Source organism: Tamandua tetradactyla, chromosome 23, assembly GCF_023851605.1.
Source record: "Tamandua tetradactyla isolate mTamTet1 chromosome 23, mTamTet1.pri, whole genome shotgun sequence".
Classification (NCBI taxonomy): domain Eukaryota; kingdom Metazoa; phylum Chordata; class Mammalia; order Pilosa; family Myrmecophagidae; genus Tamandua; species Tamandua tetradactyla.
This window is the reverse complement of record NC_135349.1, coordinates 7,917,489-7,941,362: the sequence shown is the minus strand read 5'-3', so window position 1 is coordinate 7,941,362 and position 23,874 is coordinate 7,917,489. Positions and strand designations below refer to the sequence as shown.

The following is a 23,874-nucleotide window of genomic DNA, read 5'->3' as shown; positions in this document are numbered from 1 at the left end:
ACCATCCTGAAGGATCTAATTAGTGCTTTTTTAAAAAATTTATTTTATTTTATTTTTTTAAATATCAAAAAAACACCAAACAAATGCAAAATTCCTTTTTTTCTTTTTTTAAATGTTTTAATACATTTATTCTTCCCCCGGAGGGGGTGCACCATTCCTGGAAGTACTGTAATACCAGGTCGATGAATGGAGTGGACGGAGCAAGCTCCTATTCCATCTCCCAACTCCAAAAATCCATTTAATATATTGTCCTTAGATAGAGGACGTATCAGATATTACCCTGATAAGAACAGATACTACACTTGATCTTAGCCAAAAGGCCGAGAAGCGATAAACATTCCTATTTTGATCACCCCGTTCTACATATATAATCAGTAATTCCCAATATCATCACAGTTGCATATTCATCATCATGATCATTTCTTGGAACATTTGGATCTATTTAGAAAAAGAAATAAAATGAAAACAGAAAAAAAAATTATACATACCATACCCCTTACCCTTCCCTTTCATTGATCACTAGCATTTCAAACTAAATTTATTTTAACATTTGTTCCCCCTGTTATTTATTTTTATTCCATATGTTCTACTCGTCTGTTGACAAGGCAGATAAAAGGAGCATCAGACACAAGGTTTTCACAATCACACACTCACATTGTGAAAGCTATATCATTATTCAATCATCATCAAGAAACACGGCTACTGGAACACAGCTCTACATTTTTAGGCAGTTCCCTCCAGCCTCTCCATTATATCTTGAATACAAGGTGGTATCTTTAATGCGTAAGAATAACCTCTTGACTCTGCTTGGAATCTCTCAGCCATTGACACTTTGTCTCATTTCCCTCTTCCCCCTTTTGGTTGAGAAGGTTTTCTCAATCCCTTGATGCTGAGTCTCAGCTCTTTCTAGCGTTGTTTTCAAACCCTTGATGCTGAGTCTCAGCCCATGAATTGTTTTTAAGCCATGAATTGACAACATTTATTCATAAATTTGGAAATATGTTAGATAAAAGTTACCCAAGGTATTAACTTGGAAGGTTCTCTCCTATCACAATTTATCTAAAGATAAAGAAAAGTTCTTATAATTTTTCAAATTTTGAATTAAGTGATCCTTGGTATTATTAGAAATGTCTTGGACTATTTGACAATTGTTGGGTGGCTTAATTAATGATCTCATTCATTTTTTGGTGAAATCTCTTTAGACTTTTCATCATAATTTCCTAACAAAATTGTATAATCTGTGGCCTCTTCCTCACCTGACTCCAGTCTCTTGCATCTATCATCACATCTTCTACTGGACTCTCTGATTTACTGCCTGTCTTATAAAGATTTCTGTGATTACTTTCAGGTCCTTCCAGACTGTCCAGGAAAATATTTCCATCTCAAATCCTTAATTTAATCACATCTGTAAAGTCCCTTTTTCCATCAAGGTAGTCTACAGGTTCTAGGAATCAGAACATGGACATCTTGGGGGGAGGGGGCTCATTATTTAGCCTACCACAGGAATTTTAAAGAAAAGGAAGCACAAATGGCTTTCTTCCCAAAATAAATGAAAAAGTGGAACATCAACACTAGTAATCAGAAAGATGGAACTTAAAATCAAAGTGGGTGCACTCACTTCAGTATCTACTCTCCTAGACATGTCCAAATCCAACAAAAAATTAAAAGACAAGAAAAAATACAGTCTGAAGAGACAAAGCAATCATTAGAACAGACTCATGAATATACAAATTCCCGGACAGTTCCAACTGTCAGACAGGAAATTTAAGATAATTGATTAATATGGTAAAGGCACTGTTCTAGTTTGCTAGCTGCCAGAATGCAATACACCAGAGACGGATTGGCTTTTAATAAAAGGGGATTTATTTTGTTAGTTCTTCAGAGGAAAGGCAGCTAACTTTCCACTGAGGTTCTTTCTTACATGGGAAGGCACAGGATGGTCTCTGCTGGCCTTCTCTCCAGGCCCCTGGGTTCCAACAACTTTCCCCGGGGTGACTTCTTTCTGCATCTCCAAAGACCTGGGCTGAGCTGCGAGTGCTGAGATGAGGAATGCCGAGCTGCTTAGGCTGTGCTACCTTGCGCTCTCTCATTTAAGCACCAGCCAATTAAGCCAAACCTCACTCATTGCAGCAGACACGCCTCCTAGCCGACTGCAGATGTAAATCAGCAACAGATGAGGTTCACGTACCATTGGCTCATGTCCGCAGCAACAAAAGTAGGTATGCTCACCTGGCCAAGTTGACCACTGAATCTAACTACCACAGGCACTAAAGGAAAAGGTAGACAACATGCAAGATCAGACAGGTAATTTCAGCAGAGAGGGAAAATGTAAGAAAGAATAAAATGGAAATTATGGAAATAAAAAAACAGTAATACAGATGACGCATGCCTTTGATGGGCCCATCCATAGTTTCAACATAGCTAAGGAAAGATACAATAAACTTAAAGGTAAGTGAATAGAACTTACCCATGCTGAAGCACAAAGGGAAAAAAAAAAGTAATAAAAACAGAGTGGTGGGAAAATATCAGGGGGTCTTACATAAGCATAAATGGAACCCCAGAAGGTGAAGACAGAATGAAAGAGAAGAAATATTTAAAGAAATAATACTTGAGAATTTTCAAAACTAGAACCCCCAAATCATGGATCCAAGAAGTCAAAGAACATCTAGCAGGACAAATTAAAAACAAACAAACAACCCCCCTGCCCTAAGCATATCATTCTCAAACTGCAGACAACCAAAGCAAAGAAAAAATCTTGAAGGCAGCCGAAGAAAAAGGACATATTATCTACCCAGAAACATGGATAAGAATTATAACAGGCATCTCATCAGAAGCTCAGCAATCGAGAGGACAATGGAGTGACGCCTTTAAGTGCTAAAAGGTTCTCTTCTAGAACCAAATTATCCCAATATTTAGAGTTCTGAAACAACAATTAGCAGTTTTTTAAACCATACACGGTGTCTGTAGGTCAGAAATCTGGATGGTTATAATAACTAGATGGTCCTATCTTGGGATCGCGTATCACACTGCAGTCCTCTGAAGGCTTCACTGGGAGTGGATATCTACTTCCAGGATGACTCATTCACCTGCATAGGCAAGTGGGTACTGACTTGTGACAGGAAGTCTCAAGTCTTTTCCACATGGACCTCCCCATAGGGCTGCTCCAAGGAGCTCACACTACAGGGCCTCTGTTCCCCTACCTGTGAAATGAAGGGGTTGAATCTGAAGGTCTTTCAATGGCTCTTTCAACTCTAACATCTAATGGTTTTAGAGACAATTAAATTAGAATAAAGAGTAAGAACAAAACGGTATGGGGACAAACATATGGATAATTTAAGGGACTAATATATGAGTTACGAAGTGCAGGGAGTGAGAAGACAACTTAAATTAGGCATAAAAGTATGGCTTTAAAATTACTATTGATATCTAGTACAGCAAGTCCCACCACTTTGGTTTTCTTTTCAGGAGAATCTTGACTGTTCTGCCTCTTTTATTTTGTATATAAATTTTAGTTGGGAGTCGTCGAGTTTGCACAAACACACACACACACACACACACGTTTGCATCGTGAATTGGAAAGGCTCAGAATACCTGGAATGAAGAGGGAAGTACAAACCACTCAGTGTGATCAAAGAGAAAATGATAGATGAATAATGACTGAAATCATTTAGTGATGTGCAACATGAAGAGAACAGAATAAATGGAACAGAAAAAGAGAGATATAATAAAATTTTCTTCATTGAAGAAGAACTCAGGTCCCAATTCTGGGTAAGATGGAGTAAGCACACTCCATTTTATTTCTCCCACTGAATGCGACAATAAAACCTGGACATAGTTCACGGAGCACCTATTTGAGGACTCTGAAAAATAAATAAAAGTAAACAATAGCTGACAATTAGAAAATAAAAACAGAACTCACAGTACCACCAAATTGGCATTGAGTTTCCCTTTTTTTTTTCCTTTCTCTACTATGAAATACCTGTATTCCTAACAGAATTTAAAGCAACAGACAGAAAGAGCCCCAGGAGCAAGAAGAGAAATTCCTAGCACTGAAAAAGAGTAGGGAAAAGTCTACAGTTTTCTTTTTATCTCCTTCCTTCTCTCACATCACAGCACCTAGGCAAGCCTGGGGCAGTGGTGGGACCCACAGGTGCCTAAAACCGAGTGAGGGGAAGCTTTCTCCCTGATCTTTCGAGATGTGGTCCCAAGAGGGTGGGCTGCACCTCTTTGCTTTTCTCTTTCTCTTTCTGTCCTTAGCTGGTGGGCCCTGGATACAGACATAGTTGCAGAAATGTGCAGCAGAGCAGGATAACTTAAGACCCAGTTTTGTGGCCAGAGGATTGATGACAGGAAGGCCTGAGAAACTGGAAATACTGGAAAGATTTTGGAGAGAGAAGAGCTAAAAAAAAAAAAAAAAAAAGTGTTCCCCATAAAGTTGTTAATGAATTCCTGGGTTCACCCCAAGCTACACATGATGAGTCTAACCCTACGTGTCACACCAATACTTTGAGAATTGAACTACAGACCGAATTCTCAGGTCTTAGCCCATCAGCCAAGTTCCAGACTGGCCACTGGGTGGACCTCACATGGAACCATGGGATAGCACCACAAAAACTATGAAACTGCGCTGACATTGGAACCACTGCCCTCAGAAGGCTGGCCAGAACTTGCAACCTGAATTCAACCAGGTCAATTACCTGCTGAAACATAAACGTCAACATTCCTCACAGGATTTTTTTTTGGGGGTGTGTGTGTGCAGGATCCGGGAATTGAACCCAGGTTTCCTACATGAAAGGCGAGCATTCTACCCCTGAACCACCCGTGCATAGGATTTTAATAAGATTAAAGTGTCATAACAATATTAAATATGTTCAGGATAAAATCCGTTTGAAAAAACATCAACAGCTGCCAAAGCTGAGATGTCACAGATGTTGGGATTATCAGACAGACTTTAAAGAAACTATTCAAATGGAAAAATAGAAAGACTCAGGGAAAAAAAAGAGAAGATAAAAGAAAAACCAAATGAAAATAGTAGGATGAAAAATACAATAACCAAAATTAATAACTAACTCATTGGATGGATTCAATAGCAGAATGGAGATAAAGGAGAAAAGAAGCAGTGAACTTATATTATCCAGTCTGAAAAACAGAGAAAAAGTTATTTTAAAAAATCAGCACAACTTCAGTGACCTGTGACATAATACCAAAAGGTCTGATATTTCGGTCATCAGAATCCAAGAAGGAAAGTACAAAGTGTACAGTGCAGAAAAAAGTTTTTTGAAGAAATAATGGCTGAAAGCTCCCCAAACTTAGCAAAAGACGTTAACCTACAGATTCTTATGGGTTTCAATGTAAATGGATGTTTTACAAAAGGCAACAATAAATAAAAGTGGGAGGATAAAACGACTTATATGTTGTTAAGAATTCAATTTTCACTTGAAGTGGTAAAATAATGATTCTATACAGACTGTTAAAAGGTAATTGTGCATATATTATAGTTTTGATTATAATCCATTACTACATAATTTATTATCTTGCTCAAATTGCTGCAGCTTTGGCCACTGGGAGCTCTTTCACTTGGCTCCTGTGACCCTTTGACATACCTCCATCATTGTTGGGTTTTTTTTTTTTTTTCAGTACTTCCTAACTTTCTGGCACTATAAGGAATTCCTTGTACCAACCCTAAAATCAGACATTTTTCCAAAGCGGCCTAGTTCCTTCTGTTGAAGGGTGGTATTAGAAGTCAAGATCTGGGTACCGGGTGTGCTCATTGCTAGAGGGGTGCCATTGCTTCTGGGTTCTCCTACCTGACAGAGCAAGGAAATACATGAGTGTATACTCAACCGTGTTTATAAACATATCTAAAACTAGTTCTCTTTCCCTCTCTCTATATATCTATATTCAGCTTAATGTGAGCGCATACTGATTTCTCCAAACTTTTATCCAGTACAACATGGGTCATTCTCACCATCCCCTCTTGCTTGTCTATAACTTTTCAGGGAGGGAGAAATCCGGTGAGAAACCAATGAAAAACCAACCACCGTCCATTTACTTAATTGCTCAATTCCAGGATGCAGTCAAGTTGTTTCCCATATCCCTGAGGAAAACAACCTTACCAACTAGACCACAGTGCTTTTGTATGGTTCCTTTTGCCTTTAGTCTTCCAGTCTACACTCATTTCCAAAGTTCTTTAGGTCACAAATTTTCTCACACTCCCTTCAGTGAGGTAATTTCATAAGTTCTAACAGTTAGATTCTTTTGTCATAGTCTGCATTCCATCTTGGAATCTCTTCAATCTTCCTCCCTCCCAACCTTAAACTCCTGGAAACCAACTATCTATTACTGCCTCTATAGTTTTGCCTTTTCCAGAATGTTATATAAATGGAATCATATAGGATGTAGCCTTTAAAACTGGCTTCTTTCACTTAACAATATGTTAAGACTCATCCCTGTTTTTGCCTGATATTCTAGTTTGCTAGCTGCTAGAATGCGATATACCAGAAATGGAATGGCTTTTAAAAAGGGAATTTAATATATTGCTAGTTTACAGTACTAAGGCCAAGAAAATGTCCCAATTAAAGCAAATCTATAAAAATGTTCATATTAAGGCACCAAAAAGAGGTTACCTTCACCCAAGAAAGGCCAGTGAAGTTCAGGGTTTCTCTTTCAACTGCAAAGGCACATGGCGAGCATGGCGACGTCTTATAGTTTCCTCTCCAGGCCTCTTTCTTCCAGCTGCCCAGCAGTGTTGTCCTTCTTCATCTCCAAAGGTTGCCGGCTGGTGGATTCTGTGGCTCTCTCTTCATTCTCAAAAAGAACTCTCTCCAAAACATCTCTTCTTTTATAGGGTTCCAATAAACTACTCAAGACCCACGTAGAATGGGTGGAGACACGTCTCCATCTAATCAAGTTTAATACCCACAACTGACTGAGTCACATCTCTGTGGAGATAACTTGATTCCGACCTATAGTGCTGAATAGCGATTAGAAGAAATCTTTGCTCCCATCAAGACTGATTAGGATTAAAACATGGCTTTTCTAGGGTATACAAATCTTTTCAAATTAGGACCAGATAAGCGCACATGTCTTGAAAGATCATTCATTTTCATCACTGAAGAGTACCGAATTGTAAATGTGCCAGTTTGTTTATCCATTCACCTATTGAAAGACATCTTGGTCACTTCCGGTTTTTGTCAGTTATGATTAAAGCTGATGTAAAGCTGACGTAAACATTCATGTGTAAGTTTCATATGGATCTAAGTTTCCAAATCAGTTAGATGGAAGTAAGATTGCTGGTTTGTATGGTAGGATTACTGGCATAAGGATAAACATATAAACCAATGGGATAGAATTGAGAGTCCAGAATTAACTCTTATAACTGTGATCAACTGATTTTTAATAAATTTTCCAAGGCCATTCAATGGGTAAAAATAATCTTCAACAAATGGTACTAGGACAACTGGATATCCACATGCAAAAGAATGAACTTGGACCCCTACATCATACTGCATACATAAATTATCTAAAAAGGGATCAAAGAAAAAAATAATTTAAAAAAGGGATCAAAGACCTAAATGTATGGGATAAAAACAAAAAAACTCTTAAAGGAAAACACAGAAACATCTTCATGACCTTCATAAATTTGGTTACTTAAATATGAGACCAAAAGACAAGAAACCAAAGAAAAAAAAGAGATAAATTGGACTTCATCAAAAGTACTGTTGTGCATCAAAAGCTTACTCAAGAAAGCTCAATGACAAGCCACAGAGTGGAAAAAAACATTTGCAAATAACATATCTGATAAGGATCTAATATCCAGAATATGTAAAGAACTCTTACACCACAACAAAAACACAAGCCCAATTAAAAACATGGCTAAAGATCTGAATAGGCATATATCCAGAAAAGATATTCAAATGGACAATAAGCACGTGCTAAGACAGTCAATGTCATTAGCCATTAGGGAAATGCAAATTAAAATAAGCTACCATTTCATAACCACTAGGATGGCTAGAATAAAAATAAATGTTGGCAAGGATGTGGAGAAATTGGAACCCTTATAAACTGCCGGTGGGAATGTAGAAAGGTTGGAAAACTGTTTGGCAGTACCCCCCAAAATTTAACCACAGAGTTACCTTATGATCCAGCAATTCTACTTCTAGGTTGTATGCAAGAGAATGGAAAGCATGCGTGCTCACAAAAACTTGTATACAAATGTTCACAGCAGCATTATTCAGAATTGCCAAAAAGCTGAAGCAACCCAAATGTCCATTGCCTGAATAAACAAAATGTGGTGTATCCATGCACTGGAATATAATTCAGCCGTAAGAATGAAGCACTGATACGTGTGACAACATGGATGAACCCTGAAGACATTATGCTAAATGAAAGAAGCCTGGCCCAAAAGGCTGCATATTGTATGCTTCATTTATATGACATGTTCTGAACAGGCAAATCCATAGAGGCAGACACCAGGTTAGTGACTGTTAGGATCTGGAGAAAGGGGAAATGGGGATGACTGCTTAATACGGATAAGGGGATTCTTTGGGGGGGGTGATGAAAATGTTCCGGAATTATATAATGGTAATGGATGCACAACATCTGAATGTACTCTATGTTACTGAATTATTCACTTTAAAATGTTTAAGTTATGTGAATCACAGCTCAGTAAATAAAAATTTTAATGGGGAGGTGGGGCATCCAACAAGGAGTTACTCTGAATGATGGCATTTGTTTTTGCCTTGGTCAATTCTTGCTGGGCTCTGGCTACAGCCAGCAAGCAGCTCTTTCTGAAACACCTGTGCAGCGGAAAGAAGAAATTCTATTTTACTAGTTGTTGCCAAAGTATCCCTTTAAGGACCAAAGGGCTTTCCTTAGGATAGAACCTTCCTAACTCACTGAGGAATAACCTGGTATTCAGAAGGAGAAAACAGAACAAGGCAATGGCTCTTTGTTGAGAACTGAAGGGTGACAAAGAACTGAGAGAGGCTTCTGCAATAAGGTGAGAGGCCAGAGCATTCTCGGACAGAAATGACGGAAAGACTCAAGGAAAGAGAGGCCTAGTGTTTGGATTTAAATCATCTGCTGAATCACGCTGCGAGGTAAACCTTCATTGCCATTACCCCCAACTTAGCAGTAAAAGTCTCCTGCCTTTTCTGAGTGGTATTGAGTTATAGGGCTAGACTGAGCTGCTGCTGTGCCAGAGTGGGACAGCTGCAGAGCACTCAGCAGGGGATGAGAATTCAGCAGAAATCAGAGCTTCTAGTGGGCAAGGGGACACAAGCCCCTGGATTCACAGTGATTTCCCTAAGGTTGGGTATCTCGATACCTCTCATCTAGATATTAAAGGAGCATTAGGTTACAGACATCTAGAATGCCAGAGTTTCTGGTTCTGACATCTGCTGGAGGGTTGGGGAGAGGGACTTTCACAGGTTACAGGGAGAGCAGAGAAGGTGGAACAACAGAAAAGAAGTGGAGTCACTGGGACAGGAGGGCGCAGTGTCTTCAGCAACAGGAATGCCAGCAGCAGTGGTCAAGGCACTATTTCACCGGAAGCTTCTGTGGTGCACAGTGGAACCAAGCCCATGATAACTGCAACACCGACCCCAGAGAATTCCGGTGAGAAGGCAGGATCGGTGTTCCTCACGGAAATGCCTTAGATAAATGGCCACGATGGCGCTTAAGAGATCCTTCAACAGCCTCCCTGACTTGTCTTGGGTGTAAATCTCCACTTACTGGATGTGGAGCAGAAGATTCAATCAAAGGGTTTCCTGCAGAGGCAAGCCACCTGTCTTCAGAACTCTGCAAAGGAGAGAATTGAGCATGAGCTGAGACTTGTTCGAGATGGGATGAGATCTAAATGGAAGGGCAGGAGATTCTCGAACACTCTGACCCTGGCCCACTGGAAGGAATCTTCAAATTGGTGGGGATGGGAATTGGAGATCTGACAGGGGCCTGGATTTCTATTTCATACCATGTGGTGGCTGTACTTCCCAGAAGGGCAGGGATCTGCCCTGGGAGGAGGTTACCAGGACAGAGAAGGAAGAAAGAGGGTTGCCAGCATCCCTCTTGTTGGAGTGGTTGTGAAGGATGGCAGTGGCGTTACTAGGTTACAAAGGGAACCAAGAGCCCAGCATCCAAAACTAATGAGATGCACATAAATTATACATATGGAGAACCTATACTCAGGCCAACATCTTGCACTTGTGGTCAACTGCATCCTGCTTCCCTGGTCAGGCAGAGAAGCTGGATTCAACCAGTTGCCAGCACAGGCATAGGAGCCCCAAAACTGTCCTTAAGGTGGTCCCTGCCTTATTAGCATAGTAAAAGATAGACCCAGAGGTGGAGACTTTCCACCATGTCTGAACATGCAATGTATGAAATAGTATGTAGTCAACATAGGATATAACCCTAGGTACATGCTCATTAATTAGTAGTCAACAGGTAAGTTTAGATGCAAATAATGCTAGCTTTCTGTAAAACACCAGGCTCCAAGCTACACAAAACTACAGAAGCCAAGATAGGAAAGCTTAAGGGTTCCAACTTCTGGATGAGGTCAGATGCCTGTATCTGCAGATGCAATTAAACTCTTTGAAACGCCTTATGCTGTGGTCTTTTTAACTTAAAGCGGTCGCCACTGGTTTTCCTAAGAGGCTGGTGGTTTCCCAACCTAATCATCTCACCTGCTTCTGGGAGCTGCTCTTTTGTTTCCACCGCTGGGCATTTGGTTGGTTCCTTGTGTCTTCTGGGGCATGCTAAAGTTTGGAAGCAGGTAGAAACTTTGTGTTTTTGGGTCTCCCACCATCTCCCCAGGCCCAGGAGCACAAGCTCCAAAAGGGTGGAGAAGAGACAGAGCCCACTGACCCCAAACATGGTCTTCAGGAAGACGGATTTCTCAGAGGAGCGGGACAAGACGCAGGTAATACTACCAAAGCAAGGCTCTTTGCGACAAGCAGTGGAGCTGGGCATGTGAAACCCATAGAGATGGTACTGCAGCCCCAGGGTTGCCCCCTCCAGGACAAGTCGAGCCCCCAGCTGTGCCACATAGGCCCAGAGCAGCCTGCGGCTTCCGGCAGCATCTCTGCTCCTCTCCCCTTCCAGGTTCAGGGCGTCCTCTTCCTCCTTCGCCTTTCCTGGTTCTTCCCAATGCCAGACCACGTGATACAGGGTAAAAGTCAAGTAGAGGGCGCTGGGCACGGCCACCAGGATGACCTGGAAGGTCCAGAAGCGCAGCGGGGACAGCGGGCGCATGGCATCCAAGCAGGCGGCCTTGCAACCCGGCTGCTGGGGGTGACACTCAAATTCACTCTGCTCGTCGCCGTAGACCCCGGGCCCAGCGGCAGCCAGCAGGGCGATGCGGGATCCCAGGAGCACAGGAAGCAGGAGCCGCCCCACAGGGGTGGAGGGCCGGCTCTCCTCAGCCAGCAGCCGCCGCAGGAACCGGCCACACATCCTGTAAGGGGCAGAGGACAAGACCATCATAGGTGTGTTGCTCGTGGACCTTTAAAGTGAACCCCAGGGCACCTCTTCACTCCTAATTTAAGGGTGGGCAAGGTGAGCCTTTTTGCTCCTCTCCAAATTCTGGTTGATCAGATACCCAGACTGATTGCACCAGTCGCTAGTTAATCAAAACCTTCATGTAAAATAATAATAGTGCGTGTGGGCGGGCCTCTCTCTCTCTTTTCTGCCTTCCCCTTCTGGATTGCTCACGTGAAGAGGAACTCAATGACCCACAGGGCACGGGAGGAGACCAGGCTCTGTCTTGGCCTCTTTCCCTCCCTCCCTCTCCCCCTTTCCCAAAGGCTAAACAGTTAAGAGAGCAGAGCCGTGTGTTTGATTACTGGTCCTTTGAAAACTGTTGCTCCTCGAGGGTGACAGCTGCCAGGTCTGGGACTCCTGCCAGCTTCAGCTCCCCCACACCAGCGCTGCCAGTGCTGCTTCCCCCGGGCCCATGCCCACGGCGGGCACAGGGTACCTGCGATGGCGTGAGCTCCAGTCACAGCAGACACACTCAGACACAGGGGGCGATGGGGCTTAGGAGAGGGTGAGGATGAAGCCAACGGCAAGTTGCAAGGCTCTACTTTTTTTTTATTTTTTATTTTTTGGCCTGATGCTCTGTAGACATAAGCTGCTTAGGAAAATAAAAGAAATACTTTGAAGGAAACCCAGCAGAGTTTACCAGAGTTAAGTGCAAAGGGGTTTAGGGCCAAAACCAGAGCTGACTGGAAGAAAGTTTGAAATCTGACCCTCCTTTTCCATCACTCGCTGGGCCAATGTCTCTCTCGAGTGACAAGTGACCCGAGGTCCGAGGCAGGTTTCAGAAACACCTCAATTCCCTGGTCAAAATGCCCCCGAGCTGTAAGCCCACCTGTGCAGACTCCACCTCTGTCTTCGGCAGCCCTCCTCAAGCCCAGCTGTGGTTTCAGACGTCTCCACTACAGTCCAGACGCTTGCACACCCCTCTCCGGAGACCACACTCATTCCACGCTCAACAATCGGTGGGGAGGAAGTACAGGGAGCCCCGTGGCCTCTGCCACCCCTCAATGCATGAAGACCATGCCTCTGGAAATCATGCCTATGGAAACGGGTAATGTTTTCTAGAAGAATCTACTTTCAGTCCCTAGAAAGATGCAAAATCAGATTCATGGATAAAGATGGCAGATGAGAGACGCAGAGGTGTCCCCTCAGATACTTTGCAAAAATGAGAGGAAATGGATCTTTTTTTTAATGTATAAACCTGCTACAAACAGAGCAGGTGAAGGCTCTTCAGCGGCAGAGTCAAAATCCATCTTGAGACAACAGAACACAGTCTGAGGAAAATCCAAACCGGGTGCTGGAAAACACACCTGGCAAACTCTTCTAGAACTTGGGGGAAGAAGATGAACAATTGAAAATAATAATTAAAAAAAAAAAAAGGAAGTGAATAGGTGTGGAAACAAAGTCTGTTTCCTGATTTAATAATTAAAACAACAGCACAAGAAAGTCACTGGTTGATTTATCAGCTGGGAAAGCACTGAGAGACGTGCCTGGGGGTGTGAAGGAAGTAGCTTCTCAATAAGCCAAGTTTTGTTTAGGGGGAAATTGAGCTCCAGGAAGAGATAAATGGAAGGAGCTCCAGTGCTGGTGACTGTTACCTAGGCTCAGGGTCTCTCAGCTTCTGTACTGCTGGCGTTTTGAGCTCACCATTCTTTGTGGGGAGTGGGGCAACAGGGGTCTGGCCGGTTCATTGCAGAGCAGTCAGCAGCATCGCCGGCCTCCGCCCACGGGATGCCAGCAGCACGCTGCGCCTCCCCCACCCCCTCTGTGACAAGCCAAAATGTCCCCAAGTACTGCTAAATGTGTCTTGGCGGGGTGGAGGGTTCAAATTCACCCCCTATTGGGAAGCACTGGCTTAGGGTAGCACTAGCAGTCCCTGCTCGGTTCCTGGCCTGAATCAGCAGCCAGTTCTCTGGGCTGGACAAGCTCCAAGGGTCTTTCCAGCCTTCCATTTGGAGGGGCCCCGATATGCCGCCCTGTCCCCCACTTCCAGACTGGCCTCACACCCTCCCTGTACCAGCCCTGCCCGCCTCACAGATCTACCGGGTTCCTGGACTTCGGGGAGGCAGCCCCGGGACGTGGGGGGCCCTGCGCTCGGCTCTCCTGGCGAGTTACCCCAGTAAACGTTAATTCGGTAAATTCTCAAGTCTTGCTCTCAGCCTCATCTCCTTTCAAAGTGCAGGCCCTGTGCCCTCGAAACACATTTCTGGCACATTCCCAGCAGGCCTCGGAATTTAACACAGAGCAGGCCTGGCATGCTCCAAGTGTCAAGAATCCGAGCGCCTTATGTGTGGGTCCTCTCCCTCTCTCCCATGCCCACCCCAGGGCCCTCGCCAGGGCACCCAAAGAGCCTCTGCAAGGCTCTCGGAGCTGAGCTGAGCTCTTCAGAAGCCACGACAGAGCTTTGGGGGTTTGGAAGAGAGACAGGGGCAAAAGCTCATTCTGTGAGCGGGTCTGGGGGGGCTGAGGCAAGGAAAAGGGGGGTGCTTCCCCAGCCCCAGACTCAGCCTTGTAGACAGAGCTTGGCTTGAGGATCACAGTTCTGTGTTTAGGAATATTTGAGAAACCATTTGCAAATGAATTTATCTGGAAGGGACCTGGCAGGATCTGAGCCAGGCCAAGCGAAGCGACAGCCAGGAGGCCAGGAGCTGACAGAGGGGAGAAAAAGCAAGCCCAGCATTTGAGATTTTCAAATATGTAAAACAGATTTTTTTTTTTTTTTTTAATTTCAGCATGACTTTGGTAAAAGTTTTTCCCAAGCCTCTTGCTCTTCTGGAAGAATCCATCTCTGAGAGTTAGAGTGTGAGGGAGGGAGGGTCCACTGAAGGGGAGCACTTAGACCGGCTGGACCCAGGCTCCACGCGGCCCTCTCACCCCACCTGGCCTGGAGAATGCTCTCGATTCTCTGACTTCAAGTGCGGTTCCCCGGCCAGCAGCGCAGGCAGCACCAGGAATGCAGAGGCCCCGGCGCATCCCAGACTCACCCAGTTCCATCTGAATGTTCACTACATCTCCCGGGGGTCCGCGTGCACCCTGAGGCTTGAGAAGCCTTCTCGGGAGCCCAGGGCAACCCCCGCCCCGACGCCCCCCAGCCCGGCTGCCCACCCCGCACTCACCCTGGAGGCTTTGAGAAGCAGCGCGGCGGGGGACAGCAGTTGCAAGAAGAGCCCCAGACTGCCGAGCCGAGCCCGGCTCCTCCCCAGGGCCCGCCTCCCGCCGCCACCCACCTCGCCCCCTCCCCTTTCATTCCCGGGGTTGGGTGGGCGGTGGGGCGCCAGGCAGCAGGGCGGAGCGTGGGCTCCGGAGACCCGCCCCGGTCACGAGGGTGAGGGGCGTCTTCTGAGTGCAGCCGGGGTCCCGGGCATTCGTGGGGGGGGCCTTTCCCGGGGGGGGGGGGCTGCAGGTAGCAGCAGGTGGAACTGCCAGAGGTTTGGCTCTCTGCCAAGCCCCCCATTCTTCTCCCCAAAGTATCCAAAGTATAAGTTTACCCATAGGTGTGTGTGTGTGTGTGTGTGTGTGTCAGATATTTTCTCGTGTGTAAACCTTGCACGTGGCTCTAGTGAATACTGGAGCAGACTGTTTCCCCTGGTTTGCAGCAATGTTGAGTCCCTCGGAGGCCCCCTGCTGGCCATCAGCAATAGATCCTGTGTGTGTGTGTGTGTGTGTGTGTGTGTGTGTGTGTGTGTGTGTGTGTGTGTGTCAGGGGAGGATGTGGCAGGCCTCTCTTATAATGCAAACTGGCTGATTACTTCCTAAGCACCATGCCCTGTTCACAGCCTGGACTCCTGAATACATTTGGGCATTGATATCTCATCTGGATTAACCCTGTCAACATCAGCAGGTGAATTTCACCTACTGGGTGCAGCTAATTAAATCAATAACGCAGGCTGAGCTGAGTAGGAGCCCCTTAAACTCCCAGTTCCCCTTGGCGCAGCAGCTACAAAACTATACTGGCTGCCCCGGGGACATAAAGAGATAGGGGAAACCTTTGGAGAACTCCGTCGTGTGAATATCATTCAGCTTGCCCAAGGCCCCTTTAATAGCCCAGTCTGGCCTGTAAGAAAGCGGGATGGTTTATGGAGGATGACGGTGGACTATCAGGAAAATTGTGCTACCTCCATATGCTGCAGTACAAATATTTTCCCCACGGATGGAACAAACAGGAGAGGCTCTGGGCACCTATGTCATTAGTTTGGACCAGGCCACAGTGTTCTGTAGGCTAACTGTAGCCCTGGAAAGCCAAGACTGATTTGCTTTCACATGGGAAGGAAGTCAATGCACTTTTCAAGTTCTCCCACAAGAATGCTGCCGGACAGAGAGGATGGGTTCTCTGCCCGATGCACTCAATGACCAACCCTAAGATACCAGCATTTCAAGGAAAGAAAGACTTTATCACTAGGCACAAGGCAGGAGAGCAGATGACCTATCGGCCCAAAATCTGTTTCCCTAAACTCCAGGAATTCAGATAGTTTTATACTATCAAAAGATGGGCAGATTTTAAGATAATGAGCCCAGTGGCCCCAGAGGATGTGATTAGAGGTGATCTAATTATTGAACGTGCGCAGATTGATTACATGTTCACTTGCAGAACATATGTATGAAAATGGCAGACTTAATATGAAGATGGGTATAATTTTTAGTATTATAATGAAGTATAGGTGATTTATAGGTTAAAGTCTAAGCTACTGCACGAGTCTGGGAGGCCTATTTTTATTAGATTCGGTCTCAGTTATCAAGATAACTTTGGACTTGAGGTGGGTTAGTTCTGGGCTGACCCAAGACCCTTCATTAATAAACATTAGGGGCTGTGTTTGGTGATGATAAGACTCCAAAAAAACCAGAGAAAATGGTTTCAAGGGAGGGTCGGTCACAAGGTTTTTACAATCACAAGGGTATAAGATAAGGCTATGCAATCATCCTCAGAGATCAAGGCGGTTGGATTGCAGTTCAGAGATTTCTGGTATTTCCCTCTGTCTATTCCCATACACTAGAAAGCAAAAAAGAATACATATATAATGATTCAGCAGCCATAATCATTCCTTAAATTCTAACTTCTCAGTTACAAGGATAGCTTTGTGGCTCCACAACTTGTCACGGATGGTCACTGATCTGTCTGGGTGGGTGTGTCCAGAGGGGGTCACCATGTTTCACTGCGTGATGTTATATTAACCCCAGACTCGTTCCAATACTGGAGGTGACCACACCTGATCCGGTGCCAGCCTCAAAAGTAGAAGATGGGAGGTAAAATGACAACAGACAACAAGGGCCGGCAGCTTTCTGTCAAATACTTGGGTGTTATCTGCTCTGATGATGCAGTTATTGATAACGTCCAACATTTTCCCTAACCCCAGTCACCTAAGCAACTGTGTCGTTTTGTGGGATTGGGATTTTGTCAGACTTTTATACCCCCATTAGGCCCAAATATGAAGTCCCTTATATTGGTTAATAAAGAAGGGGCTACCTGGGACTGGGGAACCCCAGAGGAAGACACCTTCCAACAGGCAATAGCAGCTAAGTGAACACAAGCCTTGGGAGTCTTCCTACAGGGACAGCCACGCAAATTGGATGGACCCTGCCACCCAGATGGGTGTGGATGGGGTCTTTGGCAGAAGCGAGAAAGTAAAGGAATTTTCCTCAGGTTTTATTCACAACTGTGGAAAGGTGCGAAAAGCAGACACAGCCCCCTGGAACACCAATGCTGTGATACCTACAGTGCCCTCCTACAAGCTCTCCAAGTAGAAGTCCGCAAACCTATTCCCATGTAATAAGTTGGCCCCCAGGAGTGTGCAAAAACCAAACTCTACAAACATGGCAAGCCTATCTACAGTAACTATGGGACTAAGGGACCATGGCCAGTGGCCCCATGAGAACCGAATTACATGGTATATTAGGCCCAGTAAAATATGTCACCCTTGACCCATGCTGCACTGATAACACAGTAGCCAGACCCTTGGCCTTGCCTGAGAACTAAAACAAAGATTAAGGCCCACCCCGGGTGATGCCTGCTATATCGCTGGGTGGGCCAAGGGCAATCCATACGCCTGGATGACCTTGGGGTGCCTTCCATCTGGATGGAAGATGGTACGGGGTGGAGCATCCAACGGGCCAAGCTGTGAGCCACTTGGCTAATGCTTATGCACAAGGACAGCCCAATAACCCTCTGCCTTTACAGTTGGGTCCTATACAATCATGTGGCCACCCCAGTAGGAAAGTCAAAATCAGACTGTTGTAAATAAGCCCTTGTGGGAACAGGAAATATAAAAACAAATTACAGACCATCTAAAGGGAATGGAAGGGACTGTTTGTCATGTGGCTGCACATACTTCTCGGATCCCTCCAGGAAATCAGCAGGTGAATCCACTTGCTCATTTGTGAGTCCTGGAAGTGGGTACCACAGACGACGTTGCTGTATGGTCGCAGAGGGCCAGTAGACTGTATTGGACCATTACCAGCATCAGAGGGCCAGAAATACACTCTGATATGTGTGGGGATGGCCACCACCTTGTTATAGGCCGTCTCGGGGAAGAGGGCGACTCAACAAGCCACCATCCGAGGGTTACAGAAATTAAGTGTAATGCATGGACTTTCCAGCACCAAAGAACCCACTTCACCAGCCATGAGGTACAAGAATGGGTGAGAAAATGACATCCAAATGGCACTTCTATCTACCCTACAGTCCAACGGCTGTAGGCCTGGTGGAGTGCATGAATGGAATTTTAAAACAACAGTGAAAGCTATTAACACCTGCCAGTACTTTAAAGGGCTGGCCCCAAATGCTGCCATGAGTCTTCAGAACATAAATTCTCACCCAGGATCCTGGAGCCTGGCAGCTTAACAGATACTCACTGCTGAACAAATCATAACGAAAGCTCTGGTGGCTTCAGCCACCACTTCCAGTGCACCAGGACCCAAAAAAGGGCAATCAGGTAACATCCTACTTCCTCTCCCGATGACCTGCCCACAGGATCACCCTTTGTCCATGGGCCCTGGCTGTGGAGAGTTCCATCCCAGTGGTTGGAGTTTGAAGCTGCTGGAGGGAAAAGGTTCAAACAAGCTCTTGCAATTAGCCCCTCGGAGCATTGCACACATCTCCCTTGCAGACCTGCAAACCCCAGACCCCTTCTGAAAACAGAGACGGTTAATCTTCTCCATGTGGGGTGCTACGTGCATAGATCCAACCTTAAATGCACAACTTTACTTCCAGGTGGACGATAAAGTTGGTACTGTGAGCCTGGCACTAAGCCCCAGCGGGGCATCATTCTCAGTCAAACAAATGTTACCACTTGTGTTCTCTTGGATAAACGTAACCTGCCCGTTCTAACCCATTAAAAACATCGCATTTTTTGCTCCTAGTTTTTTACGTAAAATGTATGGCAGCACCTTCCTAGACTGAGCAGAAACCTATGCAGCTGTACACAACCGATCCAACCGCTGGCTCAGTGCAGAGCTACCCACCTCCGCCGCAAGTGGCATGCCAGGCACTCTTCATCCGGCCTGAACGGCAAACGGGGCTTCTTCAGCACCGTGGAGAGCCTAGAATATCCTCAACGACTTCCGATCTGAGTAGGGTTTGCTTACTGACCCCTCCATCCCTGAGTTCCCTGCTTCGAACCAAACCGAAATTAATATCCTAACCAAGCTGAAATGTCAGTCTAACCTGCTCTGCGGGGCGCTCCACTTAGGATGGCACAGGGTGGCTGCACGCTGAACAAGGCAAGCTAAACATTCCTGGCCTGTTGTGCATCGAAAGATTTAACAACAGTCCTGGAAGCCCAATGGACCCCGCATGAGGTGGCTGCCATGGGAAGCCTGTACATGCACACACACCCTCACTGCACAGGACCGCGGCAGTGCCCAACATAACACCTTGACACCATGTATATCCTGTCCCTACCGCTAGTTATAGTTATGGGATGAGCACCTCTGGCCTCACCTTCCAGATCACCGAACAGGCTGTTGTACCTGGGGCATGGCCTATAGTCTAGCATCATAGAGATCCTCTAACAGACATCCCTCCCAACCTACCAGTCCTAACACACTGTGTGCCTCTGCACAGTGCTGGCCACAAGGACATAGAACAGGTGTTAAAAACCAGGTGCAATAAGGCAGGCAATGATGGTTCAGCGGCACAGTTCTCGCCTGCCATGCCATAGACCTGGGTTCAGTTCCCAGTGCCTGCCCATGTTAAAAACAAGGGAAAAGAAAAAAAACAAAACAAAAACAGGTGCAATAGGCCTTCAGATCTATGGTCAGTTGTTTTGTTTTGGGGTTTTTTTTTTTTTTGGCCTTTAAAAAAGGGAATGTAATAAGTTACAAGTTTGCAATGCTAAGGATGTGAAAGTGTCAAAATTAAGGCACCAGCAAGAGGTGATCTTAATTCAAGGAAGGTCCATGGGTTGGGACACCTTTGTCAGGTGGTAGTCACGTGGCTGGCATCTGCCTGTCCAGGTTCTGGCTTGCTTAACATCTCATGGTAACGTCTGCTGGGCTCCAAGCTTCTCCAGAAATCCATGTCTCTGCTCTCTGTGTGTCTGCATCTGTGTCAGCTCTGCTGTGAAGTTTCTGTTGGCTCTGAGCCTTCGTTTCTTTAGGCTCTGTCGTTTCTGTCATTTCTGATGGTCAAGTGATTTTTGACAAGGTCCCAAGCCCGTTCAGCTGGGACAGAATAGTCTTTTCAATAAATGGTGTTGGGAGAACCAGATGTCCATAGCCAAAGGAATGGAAGTGGATCCCTACCTCACACCCTATATAAAAATTAACTCAAAATGGATGCAAGACCTAAACATAAGAACCATTACCATAAAACCCCTAGAAGGAAATGTAGGAGGACATCTCCAAGATTTAGTGATAAGAGATAGCTTCCTAGACTTTACACCCAAAGCACAAGCAACTAAAAAAGAGTGGATAAATTGGGAATCCTCAAAATCGAATACTTCAGTGCTTCAGAGGACTTTTCCAAAAGGGCAAAAAGTCAACCAACTCAATGGGAGAAAATATTTGGAAATCACAGAGTTTGATATCCAAAAAATATAAAGGAATCCTACAATTCAACAAAATAAAAAGACAAATAACCCAATTTAAAAATGGGCAAAAGACATGAACAGACATTTTTTTTGAAAGAGGAAATACAGATGGCTAAAAAGCACATGAAAAGTAGCTCAGCTTCACCAGGTTTAGGGAAATGCAAATCAAAACCACAGTGAGATATCATCTCACATCTCTTCGAATGGCCACTATTAAACAAACAGGAAACTATAAGTGTTGGAGAGGATATGAAGAAATAAGGAATACTCACTGCTGGTGGGAATGTAAAATGGCACAGCCACTGCAGAGGATGCTATGGTGGGTCCTCAGGAAGCTTAATTGCCTTACGACCTAGCAGTCTGCTACTGGGATTCTGAAAGCAGGGACACGAGCAGACATCGGCACACCGATGCACACAGCGGCTCTTTTCACAACTGCCAAACAATGGAAACAATCCAAGTGCCCATCAACAGATGTGTGGATGAACAAAATGTGGTATAGACATACCATGGAATATTATTCAGCAGTAAGAAGTTCTAAGGTCCTGAAGCATATGGCAACATGGATGAACTTGAGGACATTGTATTAAGTGAAATAAGTCAGACACTAATGGACAAATATTGCATGATTTCACAGATATGGACCAATTATAATATATAAACTCATAGACATCAAATATAGACTACAGGTACCAGGATATAGGATGAGGCTAAGAGGGAGCACGGTTGCTCAATATGTGCAGAATGCTTAATTAGATTGAACTGAAATGTGTGGAAATGGACAGAGGTGATGGTCGCACACTATTGTGAGAATATTTAACAGAGCTGAATGGTGTGTGAGTGTGGTGGAAAGGGGAATTTAGGGTCATGTATGTCACCAGAAGGAAAGATGGCAGCTAAAACATGGGAAGGTTTAAACACAGTGAATCTTGTGGTGGAGAACATCCATGATTAACTGTGCAATATTAAGAAGTGCTTTCATGAACTAGAACAAATGTACGACACCATTACAATAATAGAGGAGTGTATGGGCAAAATGTACCTATTACAAACTATGGACTAGAGTTAATAGTTATATTTTAATACTCTTTTATCAACAGTGACAAATGGACTATACCAATCCTATGGGTCAATGATAGGGGTATAAGGCATATGGGAGGATTAGGGTTTCCTTTTTTAATTTTTCTTTTGTTTCTGGAATATATTCTAAAGTTGATCGTGGGGTTGTATGCACAATTATGTGATGATATTGTGAACCACTGACTGCTCACTTCAGGTGGTTTGTATGGTGTGTGAATAGATTGCAAAAAAACTGCATTAAAAAAAGAAAACTGGCAATTGTACAATTTTGAAGGATGAGTTAATATCTTTAAAATAGAAAGGATTTTCAGAAGTCAAAACGCAAAATGCTAAAACCACAGTAGACAAATTGAGATAAACAGAAAATCTGCAAAAGAGTCGCAAGGGGCCATTTACGTTTATCTTTGTTGGCAAAGAATTCTTTAAATAACGTTAGTAAGGTGACAATATAGATATAAACTCATGCAAACTTTCTGTAATACAATCTGAAAAAATACTACAGTTGCATTTTGTGTGATTTTGAATTAAGTAACTTAAAAGTGTAATATAAACATATTAAGAAAACTTTACTGTATGTACAAATGCTGAAATAATGCATAGTCCAGTATTTTTAAAATTTGAAAAAAATAGCAGAATTACAGAACTTGACAGCCAAGTGAATTGTAGACTGTGGAGTAACAGCTTAGTGTGGTGGTAAGGATTTTGGACTTAAGGACCAGGCTCCCTTGGGTTTAAATGACAACTCTGCCATTTCCAAGCTGTACAGCCAGGGGCAAGTTAGTTTGCCCCTCTGTGCCTCAGTTTCCTCATCTAAGATAATAATGGTCACCTCATATGAGGTTACGAGAATTAGGTGGGTTAATATTTTTAAAGGAGGCATATAATTTATAGAAAGGAAAGTATATTCATAGAACACAGCCTGGCAAAATTATTTTGCAATGTTTGCTATGATGATGATGAAGAGATTCATGATATTGCCACATGAAATCACTGTTTAGCACAAAACAAAGATACTCAGGCATCTGTCTTGTTCTAGAAACCATATTGTGTTAAATGCATTGACTTCTATAGATGATTTTGTTGAGCATTTCTTATTTTACTGTAGTATACTGTAGGAATAATAAGCTATAATAAAAATAGTTTATAACTTAAATATGTGTATATTTGTAGAATGTTCATTAAATAATAATATAATTACAATTGCTCAAAAAACCAGGTGCAAGCCACACAGCCCAAACCCTAAATAAGAGTTAAGAGCCATGCAATTACTAGCAGGAGAGATATAACAAATACAGTAAGTTGTCCTATTGACAATGTGGCTCTCAAAATTCTCACAGCTGCCCAAGGTGTGCTGCGTCCCTGACCAAAGGAAAAACACTACTCAGTCTTCACCAGGCATGGCAGGACATGTAGAAGCAATAGGCTCACTAGCGCTCAATCCTTTCCTGCTTCCTTCCTGCCCCATGGCGGCATTTTATGCAGTTGCTGCTGAGAAATTCTCATACACTGTTTCTCTGCAAATCTGACCCAAGGGCAGCCGTGGAAAAACGGAGGATGATATTGGAAGGGTCAACAAGGTTTGCAGGGCTGGAGTGTAAGGCAGATATTTTCCCATGGGCAAACCTTTGAACCCCTTTCCACACATACGCCACTCTCCTGTTCTCCCTGCTTTCTGGAAACTGAACAGAATGTTTGCCAAAGATCGTGGCCAAACCCCAAGGAACATGGGAGTATTTAGTTAATCAGAAGCCACCCGTGTGCAGGGCTGACAGCGCTGGTTTAACCTCTGCCCTGAGACAGTGACGGACAGAATTGTTTTGTACAAAGCCCCTGCCGGCTGCACTAGAGACCTCGTGCATTTTCCTAAACATAGTCACTAAATCCTGCGTTCTTGCAGGGGTTGGCTGCATGCCTTCTTTGTGCTCCCATATTATCCCCGTGTACCCTGGGATCCAGTGGCCGCCGGGCGCCGTGTTTCCTGTCTTGTAAACTTCCTCAAATAAATGATCGTAAGATCCGCCTGCGCCTTCTGGAAGCATTCTTTGCGCTCCAAAGCAAGGGTGGTCATACCCTAGAGACAGAGGCTGCGTTGCCACAGCAGTGCCGGGCATGTGTGTGCGCGCGCATAGGTGCGTGCATATACATGTGCATATGCATGCGTGCGCGTGTGCTGGCCGCATTTCCCCAGGCAGTACCCGTTCCGTGGGAGAGACAGCACAGCAGTATGCGAGCCTGC

The 23,874-nt window shown here is 44.5% G+C and overlaps 1 protein-coding gene and 1 non-coding gene across 3 annotated transcripts; both read right to left on the bottom strand.

Annotated features, from left to right (window-relative positions):
• Window positions 1-14,701, bottom strand: LOC143667004 (gap junction gamma-3 protein-like). 2 transcript variants are annotated; one of them, XR_013167807.1, is made up of 4 exons: window positions 14,652-14,701; window positions 10,683-11,452; window positions 9,736-9,801; window positions 1-438 (listed from the first exon to the last, which is right to left on the bottom strand). XR_013167807.1 is itself a non-coding variant. In XM_077140704.1 (3 exons), exons 2-3 carry the CDS (start codon window positions 11,449-11,451, stop codon window positions 9,794-9,796), a joined length of 777 nt encoding a protein of 258 aa, XP_076996819.1. In that variant the 5' UTR covers window position 11,452; window positions 14,652-14,701; the 3' UTR covers window positions 1-9,793. The 2 variants fall into 2 exon arrangements, 1 of the variants encoding a protein (XP_076996819.1); XM_077140704.1 differs by having other exon boundaries at window positions 1-9,801.
• On the bottom strand, window positions 142-332 carry LOC143667860 (U2 spliceosomal RNA). Its single transcript, XR_013168170.1, has one exon. It is a non-coding gene; the product is annotated as a U2 spliceosomal RNA (small nuclear RNA).
• Window positions 14,702-23,874: the final 9,173 nt, after the last annotated feature.